Source organism: Lutra lutra, chromosome 10 (assembly GCF_902655055.1).
Source record: "Lutra lutra chromosome 10, mLutLut1.2, whole genome shotgun sequence".
Classification (NCBI taxonomy): domain Eukaryota; kingdom Metazoa; phylum Chordata; class Mammalia; order Carnivora; family Mustelidae; genus Lutra; species Lutra lutra.
The window spans coordinates 57,097,412-57,123,167 of NC_062287.1; the positions used below are offsets into that span (position 1 = coordinate 57,097,412).

General features: G+C 36.9%; 1 protein-coding gene across 1 annotated transcript in view; it reads left to right on the top strand.

Annotated features, from left to right (window-relative positions):
• FCHSD2 (FCH and double SH3 domains 2) overlaps positions 1 to 25,756 on the top strand; it is a 297,456-nt gene that overhangs the window by 128,592 nt on the left and 143,108 nt on the right. The window contains exon 4 of the mRNA XM_047690735.1: positions 14,300 to 14,376. Within this exon, the coding sequence (XP_047546691.1) occupies positions 14,300 to 14,376 (77 nt within the window). The remainder of the gene's footprint in view (positions 1 to 14,299; positions 14,377 to 25,756) is intronic.

Genomic DNA, 25,756 nt, shown 5'->3' on the forward strand with positions numbered 1-25,756 from the left:
AATGGTGCAGCCACTTTTGGAAGTTAAATATAGTCTATAATACAGTGAAGCAATTGGACACCTTGGTATTTGACCAAATGTGTTCAAAACTTAAGATCACACAAAAACCTGTACATGAATGTCTGTAGCAGCTTTGTTCATAATTGGTCAAACCTAGAAGCAATCAAGATGTTCTTCAATAGGTGAGTGGATTAATGAACAGTGGTGTATCCATAAAATGGAATATTATTCAGTGATAAAAGAAACTGAACCATTAAGCCACTAAAAGAGTTGGAACCTTAAATGAATATTGTCAGGTAAACAAAGCCAACCATAAAGGAGCTGCAGTACTGTATGATTCCAAATATATGACATTCTTGAAAAGGTAAAACTATAGAGACAGCAGAATGATTACTGTTTGCCAGGGGTTGGGAGGGAGGGGAATGAAGGGGGGATGAACAGGTAGAGCACAAGGGTGATTCAGTGTTTATTATGAGAATGCAGTGATGGGTATGTGACATTGTGGATTTGGCAAAACCTATAAAACTATGCAACACAAATAGTGAATCCTAATGTAAACTATGAATTTTAATGTGTCAGTGTTTTTTTATCACTTGTAATAAATATATCTCACTAATGCAAGATGTTAATATTTGGGACATCTATGCAGTTGGAGTATATGGGAACCTCTTACTTTCTGCTCAGTTTCTCAGTAACCTAAAAGTGCTCTAAAAAATAAACTCTGTTAATTTAAAAATGTATATATATAATTGTTCACCAAAATGGGAAATGATTCAGTTCAGCAGTTATTTACTGAGCAAAGACTGACCTGTGTTAGTTTTTATAGCCCTGTTTTTAAAGAACTTTTAGACAACCCTTATCCAAAATGTATAGTGTATGTTTATAACAGAATGGACTGAATAGTCAGAAAGTGTTTTAAGTTTTGAAATAAGGCCTGCATTTGATCCCAGGCTTAACTAGTTGGGTGATTTTATAAAAATTACTTAGGCTTTTAAGATTTCTGTTGTGTCTACTGCATAAGGCAGTGGTTTTAAATGTTAATTAATAAATGTTGAGCATCTGGCACACAGTAAGCACTCAAATATTAGTCCTGATAGTTATGTGTTCTCCATCTCACAAGGCAAATGAAGAATAGCTTTTACTAGCATTTATGTTCAGTCACATTTGGGCCATTTCTTCTAGATTTTCCCCCTCTAATTTGAGATCACTAAGGGTCAAGTACATGAAGTTATTATTTGCTTGCTGGTTTGATATGTTCCAGTTTCTGGTCTGAAGGAGGAACTGCTTTTACAGCTGTCTTTGAGATCAAAGTAGGCTGTTCAATTGTGTTGACTAATAGAACACTTTTCTTATTGTTTAAAAACAGTAGCAACCAATTTGTTCCCCAGCCCAGTAAAAACCTTCATGTCAGATAGGCATACAAATAGGTATCTGCTAATCCAAGCCTTAAAATAAGCTTTCATAAAAATTGAAAAACTTATATCTTAACAATGTTTAGTGACTCTGATGATGTCAGTAAACCAAAATTACGTATGTTTTGCTCTAAAAATCTATAAGCTATAATTTATGTTTTTCCAATTGATAATGTTTTAAATATTGCAAAATAAACTCCTTCAGATTTGTTTTTTGCCAACATATATTCATCTTTATTGGAAGATGACTGTAATATACAGTGAAAAATATTACTTTTTTACTAATAGCTTCCAGAAATTTGGAAAGAAAAATTTACAAAATGTGAGGGAAAGAAAAAACATTCATAAAAGTATAGCCATCGGGGCGCCTGGGTGGCTCAGTTGGTTAAGCAGCTGCCTTCGGCTCAGGTCATGATCCCAGCGTCCTGGGATCGAGTCCCACATCGGGCTCCTTGCTCATCAGGGAGCCTGCTTCTCCCTCTGCCTCTGCCTGCCATTCTGTCTGCCTGTGCTTGCTCTCTCTCCCTCTCTCTCTCTGACAAATAAATAAATAAAATCTTAAAAAAAAAAAAAAGTATAGCCATCATTTCTTAGTTAAGCAGTCTACTGAAAATGGTAAGTGAGGGGCGCCTGGGTGGCTCAGTGGGTTAAGCCTCTGCCTTTGGCTCAGGTCATGGTCTCAGGGTCCTGGGATCAAGCCCCACATGGGGCTCTCTGCTCAGCAGGGAGCCTCCTTCCCCCTCTGCCTCTGCCTGCCTCTCTGCCTATTTGTGATCTGTCAAATAAATAAAATCTTTTAAAAAATGGTAAGTGAAATAAAAACTATTGAAATATTAGAGGTAAGCTAAGTTAGTGCCTTTTAGTCTATAGGATTTTCTCTTGATTAAAGTTTGTATATAAATTGCTTTGGAAATAAATAGAGGAACTCTATAGAAAAAACAAGACTGGAGGGAAGAAAATGGTTGAAGTGAACATGAAAATGATTAAATAACTGGCATTTAATATTTAACATTGGGTAGATTTGGGCTTGTGCCTCTTAAAGGGAAGATACCTTTTATTAAGCATACTTTCAAGTTATCTGCTTTTATTGGCAATAGCATTATATGAACTTGACATTTAATATGTCCACTCTGTTTAAGTTGAACAGGATTTATGCATATACTTTCTCTTATGAAATTGTCATGACAGCAACATTCAGTGGAGAACTAAGTATACTTCAGGTATATGACTTTTATATCTCTTATAGATACTAAAGGCAACATTATGAGTTTTGTTTAAACACAGTAAATTAACTTATGGTGATAAATCCCATTGTTATTAGAACTGTAGCTTTCCAAGGAAACATCTTTTTAAGTGTGTTTTTATGATTCTATTTTAAGTGCTGTGATAGTAATGATGCTTTTAGTCTAAATTGAGTGAAAGAAGGACATTGGAGGATCTTTTTTTTTTTTTTTTTTTTTTTTTTTGAGAGAGAGAGATAGAGTGCTTCTTTAAGCACAGGGGAGAGCAGAGGGAGAGAGAAAATCTCAAGCAGGCTCCATGCCCAGTGTGGAGCCCTATTCAGGGCTTGATCTCATGACCCTGAGATATGACCTGAGCTGAAATCAAGAGTTGGACACTTAACCAACTGAGCCACCCAGGCACCCTCCCTCACCCCACATCTCTGTCTTCTGATTGAAGAGTTTAATCTGCCTACATTTGAAGTAATTACTGATAAGTAGGTACTTACTTTTGTGGTTACATTGAACATTCTAAAGTTATAACACTCTAATTTGAATTTATGCCAGCTTAACTTCAGAAACATACAAAAACATTGCTCCTTTACAGCTCTGTCCCCACTTTTTTCATTTATCGGTATCATAAAATTATATCTTTTTGCATCGTGTCTAAAAACATAAACCAAAAAATTTTTGAATGTTAGTCTCTTAAATTACGTAAAATCAAAATTATAGTAATACTAGCTTTTAAAGACTAACCGTTTTTTGTTTTTTAAGATTTTTATTTTTTAAAGATTTTTTAAACTTGAGAGATCCTGTGAGAGAGAGCAAGAGAGAGCACAAGCGGAGGGAGAGAGAAAAGCAGGCTCCCCACTGAGCAGGGAACCCAACACACAGCTTGATCCAAGCACCCCGGAATCATGACCTGAGCTGAAGGCAGAAGCTTAAGCATCTCAGCCACCTATGTTTCCCAAGACTAGTAATTCTTTATTTTTATTTTTTTTCCAAAACTAGTAATTTTTTAAAAGATATTAGTCTCTAGAAAGTCTATAGAAAACAAAAAGATTTATAAAACACTGTTACGCTAATACTAGCTTTTATAATTGCCCATAAACTTACCTTTAGTGAGATCTTTATTTCTTCTTATAGCTTCAAGCTATTGTCTAGTGTCCTTTTTCTCTTGCCCTGCAGGATTCTTCGAACATTACTTGCAGAGTAGGTCTAATGTTCACATCTACCTCAGCTTTTGTTTACGTGGTAATGTCTTGACTTCTTCCTCACTTTTAAAGACAGCTTTACTGGATATAATTGTCTTGGTTGACAGGTTTTTTCCCCATTTAACACTTTGAAAATATGAATCTCCTATCTTCTGCCCTTCCAAATTTCCCTTGAGAAAGCTGTTGAAAATCTTATTGAAGATTCTTTTGTATGTAGTGATTTGCTTCTTGCTGCTTTTGAGATTCTCTCTTTGCTTTTAGCTGTTGGCAGTTTGATTACAGTGTCTGAGTGTGGGTCTCTGAGTTCGTCCTATTTGGAATTTGTTTCATCCTATTTGGAATTTGAGTTTCTTGACTGTTTGTATTCATGTCTGTTGTCAAATCTGGGAAGCTTTTGGCCATTATTTCTTCATATAATCTCTCTGTCCCTTTTTCTCTCTTTTCTTCTTCTAGGACTCCCACAGTATTTATGTTGGTCCACTTGAATGGTGTCCTAAAAGTTTCTTAGGCTCTGACTTTTCTTCAGTAGGGGATAGGTATGCAACAATGGCTGCCCACCTCTGTATCAGTGCCTCTGTGTCTCCACCTCCATGATCAGAAGCAACAATCAGTAATCAGAGTACAGATTCCTGACATTTGGAGGACAGAGCCCTTTTTGTCCATCTATCTCCTGTAGCCTATTTCAGGAATAAGTATATGGCTGCCTGCCCACTGGGCTGGGAGGTAAGAGGTAATTACTACTGAACTAAGTACAGAAATTGGCTGAAATTTATCTAGTTTAATGTTCAAGCTATCCCCTGGAAGTTGTAACCCTTGAAAAGACTTCTTAGTTCCAGACATACAAATGGCCAATAGACACATGAAAAAATGCTCGATGTCACTCAGCATCAGGGAGATACAAATCAAAACTACAGTGAGATACCATCTCCGTGAGATACCACCTCACACCCATCAGAATAGCTAAAATTAACAAGTCAGGAAAAGACAGATGTTGGTGAGAGTGTGGAGAAAGGGGAGCCCCCCTGCACTGGTGGTGGGAATGCAAACAGTACATCCACTCTGAAAAACAGTATGGGGGTTCCTCAAAATAGAGAATAGAGCTACCCTATGACCCAGCAATCGCACTACTGGGTATTTACCCCAAAGATACAAATGTAGTAGTCTGAAGGGGCACCTGCACCCCAGTGTTTATAGCAGCAATGTCCACAATAGCCAGACTATGGAAAGAGGCCAGATGTCCCATCGACAGATGAATGGATAAAGAAGATGTGGTTTATATATAAAATGGGATATTATGCAGCCATCAAAAAGAAAGTAATCTTGCCATTTGCAATAGCATGGATGGAACTAGAGGGTATTGTGCTAAGCGAAATAATTTAATCAGAGAAAGCCAGTTAATATGATTTCACTTGTGGAATTTAAGAAACAAAACAGTGTAGAGAAAGGGAGGGAAAAATAACACAAGATGAAATCAGAGAGGGAGACAAACCAAAAGAGACTCTAACCATAGGAAACAAACTGAGGGCTGCTGGAGGGAAGGAGGTGGGGGATGGGGTAGCTGGGTGATGGGCATTAAGGAGGACACATGATGTAACAAGCACTGGGTGTTATATACAACTGATGAATTACTGAACCCTACCTCTGAAACTAATAATACACTGTATGTTAATTAATAGAATGCAAATGAAATGAAATTTAATTTAAAAAAAGAAAAGACTTCGGAGTTCCAGAATAGTTATATGAGACAGATTCTGCTATTGAGTCTGTTGTCTGGGTTGGAAGACAGATTTCTGCTGTATTCCACCATCTCCCAGAATCCTATCTTGCAATAGTCTTCTAAGTGGGAATATAACTCAGAAACCACAAGCTGGAAGACATGCATAGGATGAAGTATATGGGAAGGAGTGTGGGGCTTCTTTGCCCTCTCTGGGTACATCAGTTTCCTAATACCTTCATACCAGAAGCTCTCCAAACCCTGTACTGTTGGAATTTTTATGGAGGCTTTATCGCATAGGCATTATTGATTATTTACTCCATTTCCAGCCCCTTTCTCCTCTCTGGGGAATGGGAACTGAGCCAGAAAATTCCAAGAACATGGCTTGGTTTTTCTGGTAACCAGCCCCCATCCAGGAGGCCACCTAGAGTCACCTGACTGTAACAAAAGACACTGCTATCACTCCAGAAATTCCGAGTTTTATGAGCTTGGTGTCAGGAGGCAGGACCAGAGACTAACCTATATGTGTGTGTGTGTGTGTGTGTGTGTGTGTATTAAATTTTTTAAAAATTAAAAATTTTTTTTTAAATTTTGCTAATGTGTAACTCCTTGATTTGGCTTTTAAAAGAAGCTTTTTTTATCCTTAAGCTTTTTTTTTTTTAAAGGTTTTTTTTTTTTTTTAAGATTTTATTTATTTATTTGAGAGAGAGACAGTGAGAGAGAGCATGAGCGAGAAGGTCAGAGGGAGAAGCAGACTCCCCATGGAGCTGGGAGCCCGATGCGGGACTCGATCCCGGGACTCCAGGATCATGACCTGAGCCGAAGGCAGTCGTCCAACCAACTGAGCCATCCAGGCATCCCTTTTTTTTTTTTTTTTAAAGAAGCTTCTTTTAAAAGCCAAATCAAAGAGTTACACACTAGTAAAATATGCATTTAAGATTTATCTAAATTAATAGTTTGTGTAATTGTATGAATGAATAGTCTTTTTTTTTTTAAAGATTTTATTTATTTATTTGACAGAGAGAGATCACAAGTAGACGGAGAGGCAGGCAGAGAGAGAGAGAGAGGGAAGCAGGCTTCCTGCTGAGCAGAGAGCCTGATGCGGGACTCGATCCCAGGACCCTGAGATCATGACCTGAGCCGAAGGCAGCTGCTTAACCCACTGAGCCACCCAGGCGCCCTGAATAGTCTTTATTACTGAATGGTATTGCATAGTAAGATGTACCATAGTTTGTTTAACCATTCATCTATTGAAGGATATCTTTGTTGCTTCCACTTTCATGAATAAAGCTGCTAGAAACATTTGTGTGCAGGGTTTCATGTGAACATGCATTTTCTTATTGGTTGGCTAAATATCTAGGAGTCAGATGGGAAGTCTGTGTTTAACCTTTTAAGAAATTTCCACACTGTCTTTCAAAGAGGATGTACCATTTTGCATTCTTATCAGCAGTGAAGGAGTATCCTGTTATTCTGCATCCTTATTAACATTTGATACTGCAGTTTTAAAAATTTTAGCTATTCTAATAGGTATGTAGTGTATCTTGTAGTTTTAATCTGCATTTCCATAATGACAAGAGATATTAACATTTTTCATACACTTCTTTACCATTCTTATATCTTACTGATGAAGTGTCTGTTCAGATCTTTTGTTCATTTTAAAAATTCACTTGGTTTCTTTTTCTTATTGTTGAGTTTTAAATGCTCTTTACATCTTCTGGATACAAGTCATTTACCAGATATATGATTTGCAGATTTTTTTTTTTTTAGTCTGCAGCTCATTTATTATTCTCTTAACAGTATCATTTAAAGACTTCAGATGAAATCCAGTTTATCATTTTTTTTCTTTAATATGTCTTGCTTTAGGTGTTATATGTTAAAACTCTTTGCCAAAGATCAAAGAGATTTTCTTTGTGTTCTACATGTTTTATACTTTTGTACTTTATATTTAGGTCTGTGAACCATTTGAGTTAATTTTTTGTAAGTTGTGAGGTATGTGCTAATGTTCAGGTTTTTGCACATGGTCATCTAGTTATTCAGCACCATTTGTTCATATGGTTCTTTCTCCATCTGATTTTCCTTGTACCTTTGGGAAAAATCTATTTATTTGTGTAGGTCTATTTCTGGGTTCTTTTCTGTTCCATTAATCTATGTGTCTATTCTTTGGCCAGTACCACGCTGTCCTGATTACTGTAACATTATACTTGAGTAGCTTTGAATGTAGGTGATAGGGGTCTTCTGACTTTGTTCTTACTTCTCAGAATTTACTTTACTTTACTTCTCAGAACTTACTTCTCAGTTTTGGTGACTCTAGTACCTTTACGTTTCCATATATATTTTAAAGTCAGGCTGTTTATATCTACGAAAAAGCCCTCTGGAATTTTCATTTGGATTTCATTTGTATAGATCATATTGGGAACAATTGACATCTTAACAATATGAAGTCTTCCAACCCATTAACATCAGATATCTATACATTAATTTAGATTTTCTTTGATTTCTTTCATCAGTATTTTGGAATTTTCCATATACAGTTCCTGCACACATTTTGTTAGATTTATACCTAAGCACATCATGTTTTACCCAATGTTACTATACAGATTTTTTTTTAAATTTCAAACTTTAAATGTTTGTTACAGGTATGTAGGAAAACAGTCCCGTTCTCTATGTTGTCCTTGTCACTTACAGCCTTGATAAACTCAATTATTAGTTCCAGAAGGGGCTTTTTGTGTTTGTTTTGATAGATTCTTTATAGTTTTCTATATACATAGTCACATCATCTGTGAATAAAAATGATTTTATTTCTTTCCTATCTGTATCCCTTTTCTTTTTTTCTTTACTGTACTAGGTGGAACCTTCTTTGAAAAGGACTGGTGAGAGAGGACATTCTTTCCTTCTTCCCAATCTTAGGAGGAAAACATTCACTCTCCATTAGAAGTATGTTAGCTGTAGGTTTTTCATGTACACCTATTTAGGTTAAAGAATGGTCCTTCTGCTTCTAGTTTCTAGAGAGTTTTCAATCATGAATGAATATTAAATTTCATGGGCTTTTTTTTTTTTATTGTTTGGTTCTCAAATGAGATAGAATAAGTCATTTAAAATCATTAGATCTTGTTTTTTCTTGGGGCACCTGGGTGGCTCAGTTGGTTGAGCGTCTGCCTTCAGCTCAGGTCATGATCCCAGGGTCCTAGGATCAAGCCCTGCATTGGGCTTCCTATTCAGTGGGTATTCTGCTTCTCCCTCTCACTCTGCCCTTCTCCTCTGCTCGTGCTCTCTCTCTGTCTCAGATAAATAAATATAATCTTTAAAAAAAGATCTTGTTTTTTCTTTTTTTTTTTTTTAAGATTTTATTTATTTATTTGATACAGAGAGAGATCACAAGTAGACAGAGAGGCAGGCAGAGAGAGAAAAGGAAGCAGGTTCCCTGCGGAGCAGAGAGCCCAATGCCAGGCTCGATCCCAGGACCCTGAGATCATGACCTGAGCCAAAGGCAGAGGCTTAACCCACTGAGCCACCCAGGTGCCCCAGATCTTGTTTTCTCTTATGTAATTAATTTAAACAAAATTAATCTTTATTTGTGATAAGAGGAAAAAGCTAGAAATATGTATTTAATGTTTAATATATTACATGAGGTTAATATTAATGTTTATTACGTACTTTAAAATAATATACTGATTAATTTAATGCTAACTGCAGTTATGTACCGTGGAAAACAATGAAAAATATTTCAAAACTTTCCTTAAGGGTAAAAGTGAAGTTCTCCATTACTATTAAAGTAATTTAAGAATAATAAAGACAATTATTATATAATTTATGTCAGTTTGAGAACTGTCCAGCTTGTGCAATGGACTTGTTAATTTTTAAAAGTCATTTCCATAATCTTGGGAATTTCACAACAAAAAGGTTTATAGTATATAAATAACATGGTGTGTGGGGCACCTGGGTGGCTCAGTTGGTTATTAAACGTCTGACTTCGGGGTCCTGAGATCCAGCCCCACGCAGGACAGCCTGTTTTGGCAGGGGATTAAGGGGTGTGGGCAGTGTGGAGTCTGCTTATCCCTCCCCCTCTACCCCTCCTCCCATTCATGCACTCTCTCTCCCAAATGAATAAATAAAAACCTTTAAAAAAATAAATAACATGGTGTCCTGTAACTTTGAAGAGCCACTTAATGGCAAACCCTTAGTAAAATTTAAATATTATTTTCTCTGTATGTTAAGGGGATGGGACAGGTACGGAATAATCTGTATGAGCCGTGGAGCACACTCTTGCTCAACTTGCTGTGGTAAATGGGCAAAAGGTTAAGCCATCAGTTTATTTCCCAGTGTCTACTGAACAGTGGCTTTCTTTGTGTTGCTTCACTTGTTAGAGCAATATAGCAAGTGTTATTGAGAGGTAAAACAAAGCAAGTCTTAGATCAGATACTGATAGCTTTTTAAAAAGTTGGAATGGGATGTTATTGGATGTTCCAAAGAGTATATTGATAGTACATTTTTATGGAAACCACTGCTGCAGAGTAAACTATATTGGAAATCAAATCTACGTGATCCGTCAGTGATGCTCAGATGAATATAAGTAAGGATTATATGTCTAGTGCACCAGTGTTAGGGAGTAATGTTGTGGCATAGGGTGGGGGAGAGGTGATTAAAAGAAAAAAAAAACTTTCCAGAAAATTTCTAGCTGTAGATTTTCCTTAGCCACTTAATTAGGTTAGATTTTATTTTCTGTATATACAGACTTTTTATTCATAAGGCACAGCTTTAATAGCTTTAAATATAACATAAAAGGGAAACCAATTAATTTAAGTATAGAATGCTTTCAGAGACATGAAATGTTACTTAAGACCTTTCCTATAATGGCCTTGGAGTATTTCTTGAGCATCCATACAGAATAGATCTTGAACAGCTGCATGGAGCACACAGAAGTCATGATTCCTGCCTCTGTGAACTAACTTGAATAAAGTCTTTCATCTAAAGATCTCACTGTTTATCTATTTCATGAATCCCTCATCTCATCTCTGAAGGGCTCATTCAGTTTAATACAGTTCAACTTTGTGGTTCAGGGCTCTAGAAATTGCTGTTGTAACTTACAATGCACAAAAAAGGGTAAAGTAATTTCAGAAATTTTTAAAAGAATTAGATAAAATCCACTCTAAAATGATGGTTTTTTGAGCAAAGATTTAGAATGATAGGGATTCTATTTCAAACCTAACTAGTTATATGATCTTAAGTAAATTATGTAGCCTCTTAAATGTCCAGTTTCTCTGTGGTTATAACAAGGCCTAACAGAGTTAAGAGAAATAAGTGTGTTGAAATGCTTGTCAAGTTCATTTGTTTTATATAAATGTTGAGTGGTGTCATTCTGCCTTCTTAGTCCTATTCATAATCTGAGGTTCATATTATATACCTCATGATCTGTATGAAATATTCTACAACCACTTTAGCAGTCATTAAACTGAATAAGTCAGCTATCGTATCATTTAGATGTAATTTGTTAAGAAAATATCAGGTGATCTTTTCCTCACCTGGGAATTACATCACATATTGCCACTTATTTGGTAGTGACCATGTGTTGCCTCCCATTTTATGTTACATACTTCTTATTCCTGTCCATGTATTATGAGTTCCTTTCATTTATTTGAACCTGCACAAAAATTAATATGCAGTGCCTTCTAGGTATGGAATAAATTTCTGGTACTTTTGGTTTTCATCGCTTTGGAGTATCCACACATATGTGTTCTTCCAATAGTGGAAATGCTCAAATTTCACTGTAATTTTACAAAGGAACTTATTTATTATATTTAAACCACCTGGTTATAATCTTAGACATCTAGTACTTTTTTTTTTCCCCTCTCCTGAGGCGTGAGGAACCAGAGAAATTTTGATTTAGAGATTTCTAACTCAGAATGGCAAAAACACAAAAGGAGTTTGGGTATTATACATTTGAAATGGAATAAGGTATGTGGCATTTATTTGTGCAGTCAGTGAACATTATTAGGATCAACAAAATGCTAGCTTCTTTGCTATAGCCTGGAGACATTGTGATTTAAAAAAAAAAAAAAGGATAAGATGCCTACTTGATGGAGTTTATAATCAGTAAACACATGAAATATATTTAAACCAGACAGTAACAACATAATAAGGATTATGAATAAGTTGGGGTAGTATGAAAGAGTAACTGGGGGGAGGGTGAGCTACTTTGTATACAATGATTAGAAAAAGCCTCTTTCAGAAAGACATAAAGACCAGAAGGATAAGGTAGTGCCTAGTTGGATCACTAAATCTTGTTTCTCTCTGAAAGGAATCAGAATTCATTAGAAAACTGGCTTATTGCATATTTGGAATAGAAACTGTAGAAGAAAACAGAGAAACTATTAAGGTCTGTTGGGGTCATGATGTGGTAGCCAACTGGGAGGGACGCCTTACCACAGAATCGAAAGAATAGTGACTGCAATAAATTGAAACACACCCATTATTTAAAAGATATGAGTTCATAATGTTACATTAAAAGTCCATTGTTCACCTTTGGACAAAACTGGACAACCAAATATTTATCTTGCCTTTCTTTTAAGAACTGTACCTTAGGATAACCAAATAATTCAGGAAAGGTAGCTCTTTATTTATTTATTTATTTATTTATTTATTTTAAAGATTTTATTTATTTATTTGACAGAGATCACAAGTAGGCAGAAGGCAGAGAGGCAGGCAGGCAGAGGAGGAAGCAGGCCCTCCGCCGAGCAGAGAGCCCAATGTGGGGCTCAATCCCAGGACCCTGAGATCATGACCTGAGCCGAAGGCAGAGGATTTAACCCACTGAGCCACCCAGATGCCCCAAGGTAGCTCTTTAAAAAACGATTACCGCTAATAAATGCAGAAAGAAGAATAAACTATTCTATTTTGATGAAATTTTTTAGGAAGTAATTTTTTTCACATTTTCCTATATATGATTTTGAATATTTTGTGTTACGAAATTTAAAAATCAGCTTAAAGACAGGGTGGTTAGAGTTCAGCAGGTAGGAATGGGCATGATGGGAAGATATTTCACGCAAACAGCAGTATGAGGAATGTACAAAGATGATAAAGTGCTGTACATTTTCAGGAAAATCTTAGTGATAGGGCTTCCCAAAGTACAAGGTGTGTAAATGGAACTATTGTGCATATGCAGTTGCATGTGAGTCCTCAGAATACACAGTGCCTTGCAATAGTGAAACCAAACTATTGTGAAGTTCGGGAGGAACTGGAGATCCAAAGGAGCTTCTCTATAGTTCCTGCTACCCTTTGGGTTCATTGAAATAATGATAAATAGAAGCATTCAACAATGGTTTTAATTCTCCATCAATAAGGATGAATACCCAACTTTTGTATCAACATGGATGGGTCTGGAGGAGATTATGCTGAGTGAAATAAGTCAAGCAGAGAAAGTCAGTTATCATATGGTTTCACTTACTTGTGGAGCTTAAGGAATAACATGGAGGACATTAGGAGAAGGAAAGGAAAAGTGAATTGGGGGAAATTGGAGGAGGAGACGAACCATGAAAGGCTGTGGATTCTGAGAAACAAACTGAGGGTTTTGGAGGGGAGGGCGGTGGGGGAGATGGGTGAGCCTGGTGGTGGGTATTAAGGAGGGCACATACTGCATGGAGCACTGGGTGTGGGGCATAAACAATGAATCTTGGAACACTGAAAAAAATTAAAAAAAATAAAAAGTGGTTTTGATTCAACAGTGGATTTAATGCCAGATTGATTTGGCAGTAGACCTTAGTAGAAGGGTGCCATGTGTAGAATGCAGCATTGATTTTACTTGGGCAGTCTCTGCTTAAAGTAGGCAGTCTGTTAATGTGACTGTTCTTCATTTCAGCATTTTATTTATTCAGTTTGAAGTTGCATGTAGAGATGAGGGTCCTAAAGTATATGATTTCTAATCCAGTATATTGGACCCTGTTAGGGTATTAGGGGACCACATATGTTTCCATCTAAAAGTACATTCTATGTTCAGAGTGAATAGTTTAACCTCACTTGCCAATACAGTAGTCTTTTCTGTCCAAATCCTGATCTCTACTATACTTATTATAGATAAATATTGGTTTTTTTGCACATTCATTTTGTATGGATAACAAGTGTATATTTCTTTGTAGAATTTCTTTGTAAAACTGATTTCTTTATTTGAAGTGATTTGTGCCATGGTATTATTTAAAAAGAAAAAAAATCCTTAAAATCTGTCTTGAATTAAAATGACTAATATAGAATAGCTAGCACCAAGGTATGTTCATTAATTTTACATGTAAACATGTATCTGCTCCAAACTGAAAGCATCGTTACCTTTCATGATATGTGAGAGTTTGGATTTAGAAATGTGGTACACGCCACAGCAGAAGAATGATGGGAAATTGAGATGTTAAGCTGTGTAATCAGAGCTCTGGGGAGGTGGACAGATGTGTTCCCTGTGATATTCCAGAAGTAGTTTGTTTTTATGGCGGTCAGGTAGTTTGGTAAAGTGAAAAGCATAGAAACTAAGTTTCAGGTTTTTCAGCCTTATACTCACCCTTTCCTAAAAATGGAGATAAGAGAGGACTGTGACAATATTGAGCCAGGTTTCAATGTTCTACCATTTATCATTGGTCCTTCTGAATTAAATTTACGTTTGAAAAGATGAGATTTGCCAGGTAATGTATTTTAAGGAAAAGAGCTTCTTTTATGGCAAAGTTACTTATTTTATAAAATATGTATATATATGTATTTTAACAGGGTATCCAGAAGTTGGCTAGTCAGTATCTGAAGAGAGATTGGCCTGGAATAAAAGCTGATGATCGGAATGATTACAGGTAACCTATTAAATAGATCTTGCTCATTTTCTCTAAAAATGATTTCATGCAGAGCCATGTCACTTATAGATAATATAGACTTCAGTGTTTTAAACAATTGCTTTTCTTTGCTATGTTTTTAGACAGAATTTCAAAATTATCAGAAAATGTTAATTTCTATAACATATGTAAATAATATGTATAAAATAGTTTTCTTATGTATTAAGCCAAGTTGTGTTTTGTTTAATTGATTAATAACCACATATGGAATTTAAAGAAGGTAGTTGACAACGGAACACAAATTGTTTCTTCAGTGACCTACAGACTGAACACATTAATGCAACAATAATGAAACAAAATTGTAGCATTCTGTCATGTTTTTTAATTCTGAAATTCTAAATTTGGAGAGTTGGAATTTTATGAGCCTAGGGAAAAGAGATTCTAATTTTTACACACATAAACATACACACAGAACAGGGTATCCAGAAATTGGCTAGTCAATATTCTACATACAAATTTTAAAGAAGGTAGATGACAATGGAATATAAATTGTGTGTCCTCAATGACCTACAGATAGGTCTAAAATATTTATAATTTTGTTTAGGATTTTATGTCTTTTTTTTTTTGAAGTTAATTTGAAAGTATTTATTAGCTTTTATCCTCAAGACTGTCCTTAGTATTAAGAGAACCAGAACTCAAAGACAAGATTTCAGAGCTTGCAGTTAAAACTAATGCCCATGATACAAAAGCAGAGACAAACCAGGATAATTAAGAATTCAGTATTCAAGTGTATGGCTTGGAATCTGAATATGAAATCATGTTGCTGGATTGTCAGTGAAGACTGACATCATCAGGTAAATTCTAACAGAGTTATATAACTGAAAGATGAAGAAGAAACTATAATAGTTCCTCACAGTTATCAGGACTGACTGAACACGTGGAAGGCGGCATGATGAGCTTTAAGGAATAGATTTGTATAATTGCAATATAGACTAATAGAGCAAAACAGGAAACTAAACAAAACTAGAGATTTTCTTGTGGACTTTGCAGTATCTTTGAAATTAAGCTAAGAGGGAAAGAGGGAAGAGTTAAAAATTGTAGCCAAGGGACGCCTGGGTGGCTCAGTCGGTTAAGCGGCTGCCTTCAGCTCGGGTCACGATCCCAGCATCCTGGGATCGAGTCCCGCATTGGGCTCCTTGCTCCGCGGGGAGCCTGCTTCTCCCTCTGACTCTGCCTGCCACTCTGCCTGCCTGTACTCTATCTCTCTGACAAATAAATAAAATTAAAAAAAAAAAAATTGTAGCCAAAAGAGACAAGTAGAGCAAAAACCTTGAATGAGAGAAAGAATGTTAAAAGTTCAGTATTGCTAGCACAAAGAAAGCCAGACCAAGGAAGAAGATTGCTAGCTTGAGAATAAAGAAGGAATCTAGTTTGTAGTTAGGCTATATTCTAAGTTTGTTTGAAATTCAGGATTAAGGTTACCAAAGAAGTAAGGATAGAAAGGCTCTGCTCCCTCAATAGCTTGTACAGCCTTATTTCTAAAAGTATGTTAAGCCAACTTTTAGTAAATATTTACTAAATACCAGACATCATGTTAGGAATTTCAAGTTATCTTGTGATTATCAAAACAACCCTGTGAGGTACATATATATATAGTCATCGTCCTTTTATACATTAGGAAACTAAGTCTTGAGTTATACACCTTATTACTGAAGGTCACACTGCTGTTTAAACAGTCATTGATTCATTCTTTATTCATGAGATGGATGTAAAATATCTACTACATGCTAGCTGTTAAGTACATTTTAGGATCAGAGAGACTGTGAGGTGTGTGCCTGTCCTTATGGAACTTAACAGGAGATAGCTACTATAAATAGTTGTGGTATTGGGTTAGGAGTGGAGCAGTGCATTAGGACTGTAGAGGAAAGGCTTAAAGGCTTCTGAGTCTTAAAGAATGTATAGGAGTGTGCTAGGGTTGGGCTAAAGGAATTCTGAGAGAAGTAACTCCTTAAAGGCATGGATGCCTGAGAAAATATGGATATTAGATAACCTAGGAGTTTGCCTGGCTGGTGTGAAGTATAGGGTGACAGGAGAGGTGGACCAAGAGGATACATAGGCATCGGGAAGGACTTCGCATATCAGAGTTTTTCTTATTCAAAAGATAATGGAAGCACTGAAAAATTTCCACAAGAGGAAAACATGTTCAGCTTCACTTTTCGTAGTATGAAGGTAGATTACAGAGATGTGAAGAGGGGCCCTGGGTGGCTCAGTGGGTTAAGCCTCTGCTTTCAGCTCAGTTCATGATCTCAAGGTCCTGGGATTGAGCCTAGCCCCACATTGGGCTCTCTGCTCAGTGGGGAACCTGCTTCTCCCAGCCCCCCACCACCTGCCTCTGTGCCTACTTGTGATCTCTGTCTGTCAAATAAATAAAATCTTTAAAAAAAAGAGAGAGAGATGTGAAGCATTTGGAAAGGATAAAATTGCAGGAATTTAATTTCTCATCGTCTCTTATTCGAACAATGAAAATTAGCAGTAGAAATTAGGTTGTGGGGGAGATTTCAGTCGTATTTAGGAAATGGAAGTTAGAAGACTTAGAGTTAATTTGGCACAATTTTGTTTTTTGTGTCAAATTTGTTCTGAGACAAACTATAAACAGTTTTCTATGACTATCAGACTAGAATGTAGTTTTCTCAGTATGTAAAATAGTTCTTGGAACATGGAACGCGCTTGGTAAATATTTACTGAATGAAGAATGAAGTAGAGGGAGGGAGAGAAAGGACTGTAGAATGACCCCGAGGTTTGGTTTTTGTTGTTGTCGTCGTTTTTAATTTTAACTTAATTTTATTTAAATTCAGTTAATTAATGTACAGTATATTATTAGTTTCAGAAGTAGAGTTCAGGGATTCATCAGCTGCAGGTAACACCCAGTGCTCATTACATCATGTGCCCTCCTTAATGCCTATCAACCAGTTACCCTATCCCCCCCAACCTTCCCTCAGCAACCTTCAGTTTGTTTCCTATAGTTAAGAGTCTCCTATGATTTGTCTGTCTCCCTGGTTATTTTGTCTTACCTTATTTTTCCTGCCCTTCTCCTGTGATCCTGTTTTATTTCTTAAATTCCACACATAAGTGAAATCATATAATTGGCTTTCTCTGATTGACATATTTTGCTTAGCATAATACCCCTTCGTTCCTTCCATGTCATCGCAAATGGTAAGATTTTTTTTTTTTTTTTTTTTTGATGACTGAGTCCCCCATCCCTAGCGACCCCTAGGTTTTTAAATTTAGGTAACTGAGAGGATGATGGTGGCCTTGTGGAAAAAGGTAATAGAACGATCAGGATCAAGGGTAAGAATGGCGATTGCCAATTTTTTTGTTTATTAGGAGTTTATTTTAGTTCTAGTCATTTTAAACTTCTCTTTTAACTTTTTTTGTTTTTATATTTGTATTTGTATTTTAAAAATTCTTATCAAACTAATACATGTGCCACAGAGTATAAAGAATATTAAGGGCAGCCTCATCCTCTTTCCCAGGCCTCTCATTCACACTGCTATTCCCTTAGGGTAAGTGCTGGTAAAAGCATATGGTCTTTTCTTCCTTATCTCTCCTGTGTGACACATACGTGAACATAAACAGTTTTGTTCTTCTAAACAGAATGGAATTTTTGTATACATAAGTTTCTATAATTCACCCACCCCCCACCCCTCCCTTACACACACACTTAGGAAGTCTGTTTAGACATCCTTTCATGTCAGTATGTTCAGATCCCCGGTTCTTTTAAATGTTTGTGTTAGTGTTATAGTATGGGTAGACTGTAGTGTTGTTACCCATTTTTTTGGTTGGTAGTTATTCAGTTTATTACTATTACAAATAATGCTGCAGTAGATAACTCATGTATGCATGTATTTATATTTTTGTGCACTATGAAAGTATATCTATGGGGTAAAATTCTTTTTTTTTTTTGATAAATTCTTAAAGGGGGGATTACTGGGTTCAAGGATTTATGCATTTAAAATGTTGACATTGTGAATTATACTTCACAAACTCTATATCAATGTATTTTACATTTCTTTTACTGGATTAGAATTTTTATTTTTTACTAAAAGAGCATGTGATTAGTCTTTTAAAATACTTGTCAGTCTGATGAAACATGAACTGTTTAATGACATTAAACCAACCCCATTTGCCTTAAAACTAGACAACTGTGACCTTACTTTCTCTTGAACTTTTTTTTTTTTTTTTCTAATTGTTCTGGAGGCTGGAAGTCCGAGACCAGGATGCCAGCATGGGTTCTGGGGAAGTCTCTCTTCTGAGTTACAGGATTCTCAGTTTCTAGCGTGTTCTTAAATGGTGAAAGGGGTTTGGGAGCTCTATGGGGTCTCTTTTTAAAAGGGCACTAATCTGCTGTATGACCTAATCACCTCCCTAAAGCCTCACCTCCTGATACCATATTATCTGTGGAGGTTTTCACAGATGATGAATTTTGGGAGAATACAGACATTTGGACCGTAGCAAGTCCTTTCTTATACAAGTGTTTCTCAAAGTTCCCTCAGCTCTCCAGTGACTGTTCTAAGTAATCTTATCTGTCTTATTCCTGTCTTTAAATATTGCCTATAAACTAGTAATGATTGTATGTTTTTATTAACTCTTCAGCTTGGGTACCACAAAGTCAACTGCCTCCAAGTTTGGCTTCTTTCTAGATCTCATCCTGTCTTAGGAATGTTAAACGGCAGCTTCTCCGCCTGTGATCTCTCCCTTTCATAATTTCATTAACTACAATACCACCAACTACCATGTTTCTTTGGAAAATGGGCCTAGTGTCACTCCCCTGCTTGAAAATCACCTGTGTTTCTTCTTGCCAATGGATGAAATTTAAAAGTTTGCTTCTTTGTTTGTTTACTTATTAAATTTTATTAGAGAGCATGAGTTGGGGTGGGGGTAGAGGGAAAGGGAGAGAGAGAATCTTAAGCAGGCTCCACACCGTGCTCGCTTTCAGTCTCATGACCCTGAGATCAGGACCTGAGCTGAAATCAAGAGTTGGACACTTAACTGACTGAGCCACCCAAGTACCCCCCCAAAAATATTTTTAAATAGTATTCAAAGCCATGAAGAAAGCTCGCCCCAAATACCTTTCTCTCCTCATCTGTGGCCATTTCTCCTTTTCTTATCCTCAGTTCCCTAACCTTTGGACAGCTCAAGCTGTGGTTGTATTGCAGTTCTTACCACACCTTGACTAGACTGAGAATCAGTCATCCTGCCTGCTGTCCTGTTACCTACACTTAGGATATTCTCCGTTCTCATTAGCAAGAACAGGACTACATGAACACTTACTTATTTTTTTTTTAAAGATTTTATTTATTTATTTGACAGAGAGAGATCACAAGTAGATGGAGAGGCAGGCAGAGAGAGAGAGAGAGGGAAGCAGGCACCCTGCTGAGCAGAGAGTCCGATGCGGGACTCGATCCCAGGACCCTGAGATCATGACCTGAGCCGAAGGCAGCGGCTTAATCCACTGAGCCACCCAGGCGCCCGAACACTTACTTATTAGACACTATATTTTCTTCTTGTTATCAGTTACTGTATAAATTAATCTTAAATTTTGAGCTCATATACCACATTTTCTAGAATCTTCCTGATGTACAGTTTTACATTTTTAGGCTTTGGGAAGATGTATGGTTTTGTTAATTTTTTTTTTTTTTACTTTTTATTTTGAAATAGTTGTAGATTCATATGCAATTATAAAAACTAATACCGAGAGCCCTCTTACACTCTTCACTTAGTTCTCCCAGTGGTAATATCTTACATAATTGTAATACAGTATCATAACCAGGAAACTTACATTGATAGAATCCACCAATCTAATTCAGAATTCACTCATTTGGGTGTGTGCACTCATTTGGGTGTGTGCATATTAAATTCTGTGGGGTTTTATCACATTTGTAGATTTGTGTGACTACCACCACAGTCAAAGTAAATTGTTTGGTTCGTTTCTTAATTACGATTCTTCCTAGTAAAGTGTTCTCTGTTTTCCACTGTGACATCTATATGGGAGACATACCAGAATGATTTTAGGTGGTATATGGATGAACATTTTTTTAATTTTACTAGTTGCAACTTAATTATTATGGCACATGTCCTTTGTTTTTCAGTTAGCATATGAAATTATAAAGTGCCATTTTAATTTAAAAGGTGAGTCATCTTGGGGTGCCTGGGTGGCTCAGTGGGTTAAGCCTCTGCCTTCGGCTCAGGTCATGATCTCAGGATCCTGGGATTGAGCCCCATATCAGGCCCCCTGCTCAGCAGGGAGCCTGCTTACCCTTCCCCGCTGCTTGCCTCTCTGCCTACTTGTGATCTCTCTGTCAAATAAATAAATAAAATCTTTAAAAAAAAAAAAAAGGTGAGTCATCTTCATAAAAAAAGATAAGAAAATAATAGCACAGGAGATATTGAGGCAAAAATCATGTTAGACATACACAAAGGACTTAAGATACACAAAGCTTGGTACCTTTATTAGAGTGAAGAGACCCTTCTTTTTTGTTAGCATTATTACTGGGACCAAGAGCAATCTTAAGTCAGCAGCAGAGCAGAAGTTTGGGAGTCTTGGTTCACATCTAGGCCATGTCATTCCCACCTCTCTTTCCACCACTAACTATGTATTGAATGCCTGCTATGCCAGACCCTTTTTAGGTGCCGAAGATGCAAGAGTGAATAAAATAAAGCTTCTGCTGTATGGAGCCTACATTCTAGTGAGAGGAGACAAGACAATAAATATACGAATAATTAAACATTATGTATCGGTGATAAGGAAAGTGAGCATAGTAAGGAGAACACAGTGTCATGGGAAGTGGTGGCATTGCATTGGTTGTATTTTTTTTTTAAGATTTAATTTATTTATTTGACAGAGATCACAAGTAGGCAGAGAGGCAGGCAGAGAGAGAGAGAGGGAAGCAGGCTCCCTGCTGAGCAGAGAGCTCAATGCGGGGCTCAATGCGAGGCTCGATCCCAGGACCCTGGGATTATGACCCGAGCTGAAGGCAGAGGCTTTAACCCACTGAGCCACCCCGGCATCCCTGCATTGGCTGTATTGTGTAGAGCATAGACTTTAGGGAAACAGGAGCAAAAGCAGAGAGGTTGTTTAGGAGGCTGTTTCCATAATCCAAGCACAAGATACTGTTTCCCAAACCAGAAGACAATGCCTGTGTGGTCCCAGTTCCCAATCTCCCGACTTCTGCAGACAGTACCCAGATTCCATTATATTTTTAAAGTCTACTGAACAGGATTTTTGAGGGGATCAAATGTGGGATATGAGAGAAAAAGGAAAAATTAATGATGACTCCAGGGCTTCTGGCTTACGCATCTAGAAGGTCTGAATAGCTATCAATGAGATGGAATCAATTAACAACAAATTTTAGGGAGATTAGAAAATTGGTTTTGGGTATAATAGTTTTAAGATGCCTACTAAATGTCCAAGTTGGATATGTTCAATAGGCAATTGGAGGTTAGTAAAGATGTTTGGGATGGAAATAAAAATTCAGGACCAGTTAGTATATTGATATTATTTAAAGCCATGAGCCTTAATGAGCATATCTGAAGTGCGAGTGTAGTTAGAGAAGAGAGGCCTGGGGACTAACTTCAGGGACACTCTAGCATTTACAGTACAGTGAGATAAAGAGGAATCAGCAAACGAGACTAAAGAGTGACTGTGAGATAGGAGTAGACCAAGAAAGAGTGATGTCTTAGAAGCTGAGGAAAGAAAGCATTTCAAGGATAATCTAGGTCAGTTCTGCTGATAAATTGAATAATGGGACCAAAGCTTGAACTGACTATTGGGTTAGGCATAAGGAGATATTTTATGACCTAGAGGCTATGGCTTTATTTAAATTAAATCCAGAGAAACCAGGAGTGGGGCCCCTGGGTGGCACATTTGGTTAAATGTCCAACTCTTGATTTCAGCTCAGGCCCTTATCTCAGGGTTATGAGATCAAGCCCCTCATGGGCTTGGTATTGGGCTCCATGCACTATGGAGCCTGTTTAAGATTCTCTTTCTCTCCCCCCGCCGCATCTGGCCAAGCCACCATTCCACCCCCACCCCCACTCCTGCCCCTGTGCATGCGCTCTCTCTCTCTCTCTCAAAAATAAAAAAAAATAAGAGAGAGAGAGAGGCCAGGAGCAGAGGAATTAAAACAGTAATTTCAGATAGTGCTTTCAAGGAGTTTTGCTGTGAAAGGGAGCAGGCATTGGAATGGTAGCTGGAGAGAAATGGAAGGTTGATGGAGGGTTTTTTGGTTTTGTTTTTGTTTTTTTAGAATGGAGACATATAGCATATTTAGAGATCCATCCAGTGGAGCGGGAACAGTAGATGTTGTAGGAGAGAGCACAATTCCTGGATTGCTATTCTTGGGTGCGTTATAGAATGTAGCCTAAATGTGAAGGGCTGCCTTCAGAGTACAGGTAGCTTGGCCAAGTAAAAGGAGAGATGACAGAGTGCATGGATGCAGAAGTAGGAAGATTGGTAGCTCTGGTGGGACCATATGGGCATTGTCTTCTGGTAGCTTCATTATCAGCTGAAAGTATAGTCATGTTAGAGATTTGAGATGAGAGGAAAAGGTGGGAAGTAATTGTGTAGAAGACTGAGAGAGTAAGAGGATTTAGGGGAATATAGTAGAATTGCTGGGTAGCACTAAGCAGTTACTAGAATTTTATTAGACATCAATTTAAATTGAGACCAAGGCCACATGATTATAGTTTTCTTCAGTAGTGTTCTGCTGCACAGAGTTTGGTATAAGCAGAATTTCTGATTTAACCAAGGTTGAAATTTGTAGATTAGAATGATGAAAAGAGAAGGGCCAGGGTCATAAGGGTATACCTAGGGAGTCACTATAATGGTGGATCACGAAACTTAGGCTGGATAAGGAGCTCAGAAGGGAAATTATAAGGGGGGTAAGAGACAGCGGGGAAGGGGAATAGAATTGAATGGATGTGGCTTCTGATAAAGCTTGAATATTGTTGGAGTAGAATCCTAAAGGGAATGAGTGAAAACAAAGTGTTGGTCAGGGATTAGATGGTTAATTTGGGATTATAGGAGAGGAGTGGTTACTGGTAATGGCAAAGTTTAGGTTTTGACCATAAGCTATTTCCTAATGAATAGCCTTAGGAAAATTCTACAACCTCTCCAAGTCTTATTTTTCTCCTCTGAAAAATGAGGATAATGCCTATTTTACAAAGTTGACAGGAGGATTAATGCAAAGACACATGGCATAGTGTCTAGCATATGATAGATTCTTAAAATTTTTCATATTTCGTAATTTTGAACCTCATTTTGCCTGACCTGAGCAGAATAGCAAAATACCATATATGCTTAGTACCTTATGCTTCAAAATCATATATGAAGCCTAGTGAAATTTAAAAAGATTTATAAATCACTCTATACCCATTATTATTTTTCTTTACTTGGAATGAAAAACACTACCGTTGCAGCTATCACTATTATGTTAAGAAGCACCTATATTTCTATTATAATTCTGCTTCTGTTACTATTTATGCATTTAAAAGAATCTGTGCAAAGGGTTTTCACATCATTTGCATTTACTGTCAAAATAGCCCTGTGAGGTATGTGGTGCTGGTATTTTTGTTATTTTCTTCATTTCCCATTAGAGGAAATGAAAGTATAGCGAAGTATCCTACATATGATTATATTGGTTGAACTAGAACTTGAGCCCAGGTCTTCTGATTAACTGGTAACTGAATTCTGTTCTTTTTATGGTATGTCATTACTGGGGATATGTTTGCCTGCTATAGATCTGCTAATCCCTGAAGATTTCTTTTTAAACTCTGTAAGGAAAGGATTTTTCTTTTTACTGCATGATCCTCATACTTTTTTTTTTTTTAAGATTTTATTTATTTATTTGACAGAGACCACAAATATGCAGAGAGTCAGGCAGAGACAGAGAGGAGGAAGCAGGCTCCCTGCCGAGCAGAGAGCCTGATGTGGGGCTCAATCCCAGAACCCTGAGATCATGACCTGAGCCGAAGGCAGAGGCTTGACCCACTGAGCCACCCAGGCGCCCCCGATCCTCATACTTTCATATGCATTCATTTTTTCATGCAACATATACTTATTATAATCTTTCTAAATGTTAGGTCGTGTGTTTAGGCCCTAGGAATATGGTAGTGAGAAAGACATGTACCCATACTTTCAGGAAATTTTCACTATGGTGAAAAGGACAGACATTAATAATTACACAAAAATATATATAATTGAAAAATGCTGGAGCCGTGTGAATGAAGAACAGAGAAGAACTTTATTGAGCCTGTGGGTTGGGTTCATGGTGATCATGAAAGACTTCTCTAAGGAAGTTATAATTAACCTGAGATTTGAAGGATGAACAGCAGTCAACTAGGCAAAGGAGTAATGGGAAGAGGGTGCTACCTAAGGGGAGAGCCTAGATGAAGGGATTTTTCCTTCTTTCTGTCCTTCTTACCCTCCTTCCTTCCTATCACAATTCAGACTGGTTCTTTCTCATTTTCATTATGATTTTAAAATATATTTTAAGCGTAAATTAATAGTTACAAAGCATAGTACTGAACTTCTTGCGTTTTCTGAGAAAATCCATTATTTGGACTGCTTAGGAGGGCCTGTGGTGAGTTTACATCCTAGGTTCCATCAGTTGTCATGCAGTAAGGCCATTGAAAACATTTATTTTGCTGTTCTTTTTTTTTTTCCAGCTTTATTGAAAAATAATGGATATACATCACTCTATAAGTTTGAGGTGTACAGCGTGATAATTTTATTTACATATATTGTGAAATGGTTACCACAGTAGGTTTAGTTAACATCCATCATCTCAGATTGATTTTGCTTTTATGCTGGCACAACACACTGAATCTTTTTTCCAAAGGGAATGTCATATACGTCTGCTTAAATAAATGAATATTTCCATCTAAACTGATTCATTTGGTGTATTACAAAAACCAGTTCATTACATAAACTAATCATTTCCTTGGTTGAAAAATACAGTTATAAGGGTTTTTCTTAGTTCTAAATAGGATGGGGACTCCGGAAATTTTTCTTTTTCTTATTTTTACACTGTCATCCATTTCATCCATTGACCCACTGCTAGTAGCACTTATGTAACACAAGGTATCTTCTATAGCAGTCTGTAGTAGAAAATCCACGTGGCACAAGAAAATCCCAGGAGATGAATGTTATAATCCACCAGTATTGCATTTTTTTTTTACCAGTATTTCATTTTTAAAAACAAAATACCATCCATTCTTATGATAAGTTACGAAATATCTTTAACTAGTCTAGGTGCATATTAGAACAGACTAAGGTGTTTAGCAAAGTAGAAGAGAAGCTTTGAAAAGGATATTGGCTACAAAAAGCAAAGGATGCATAATT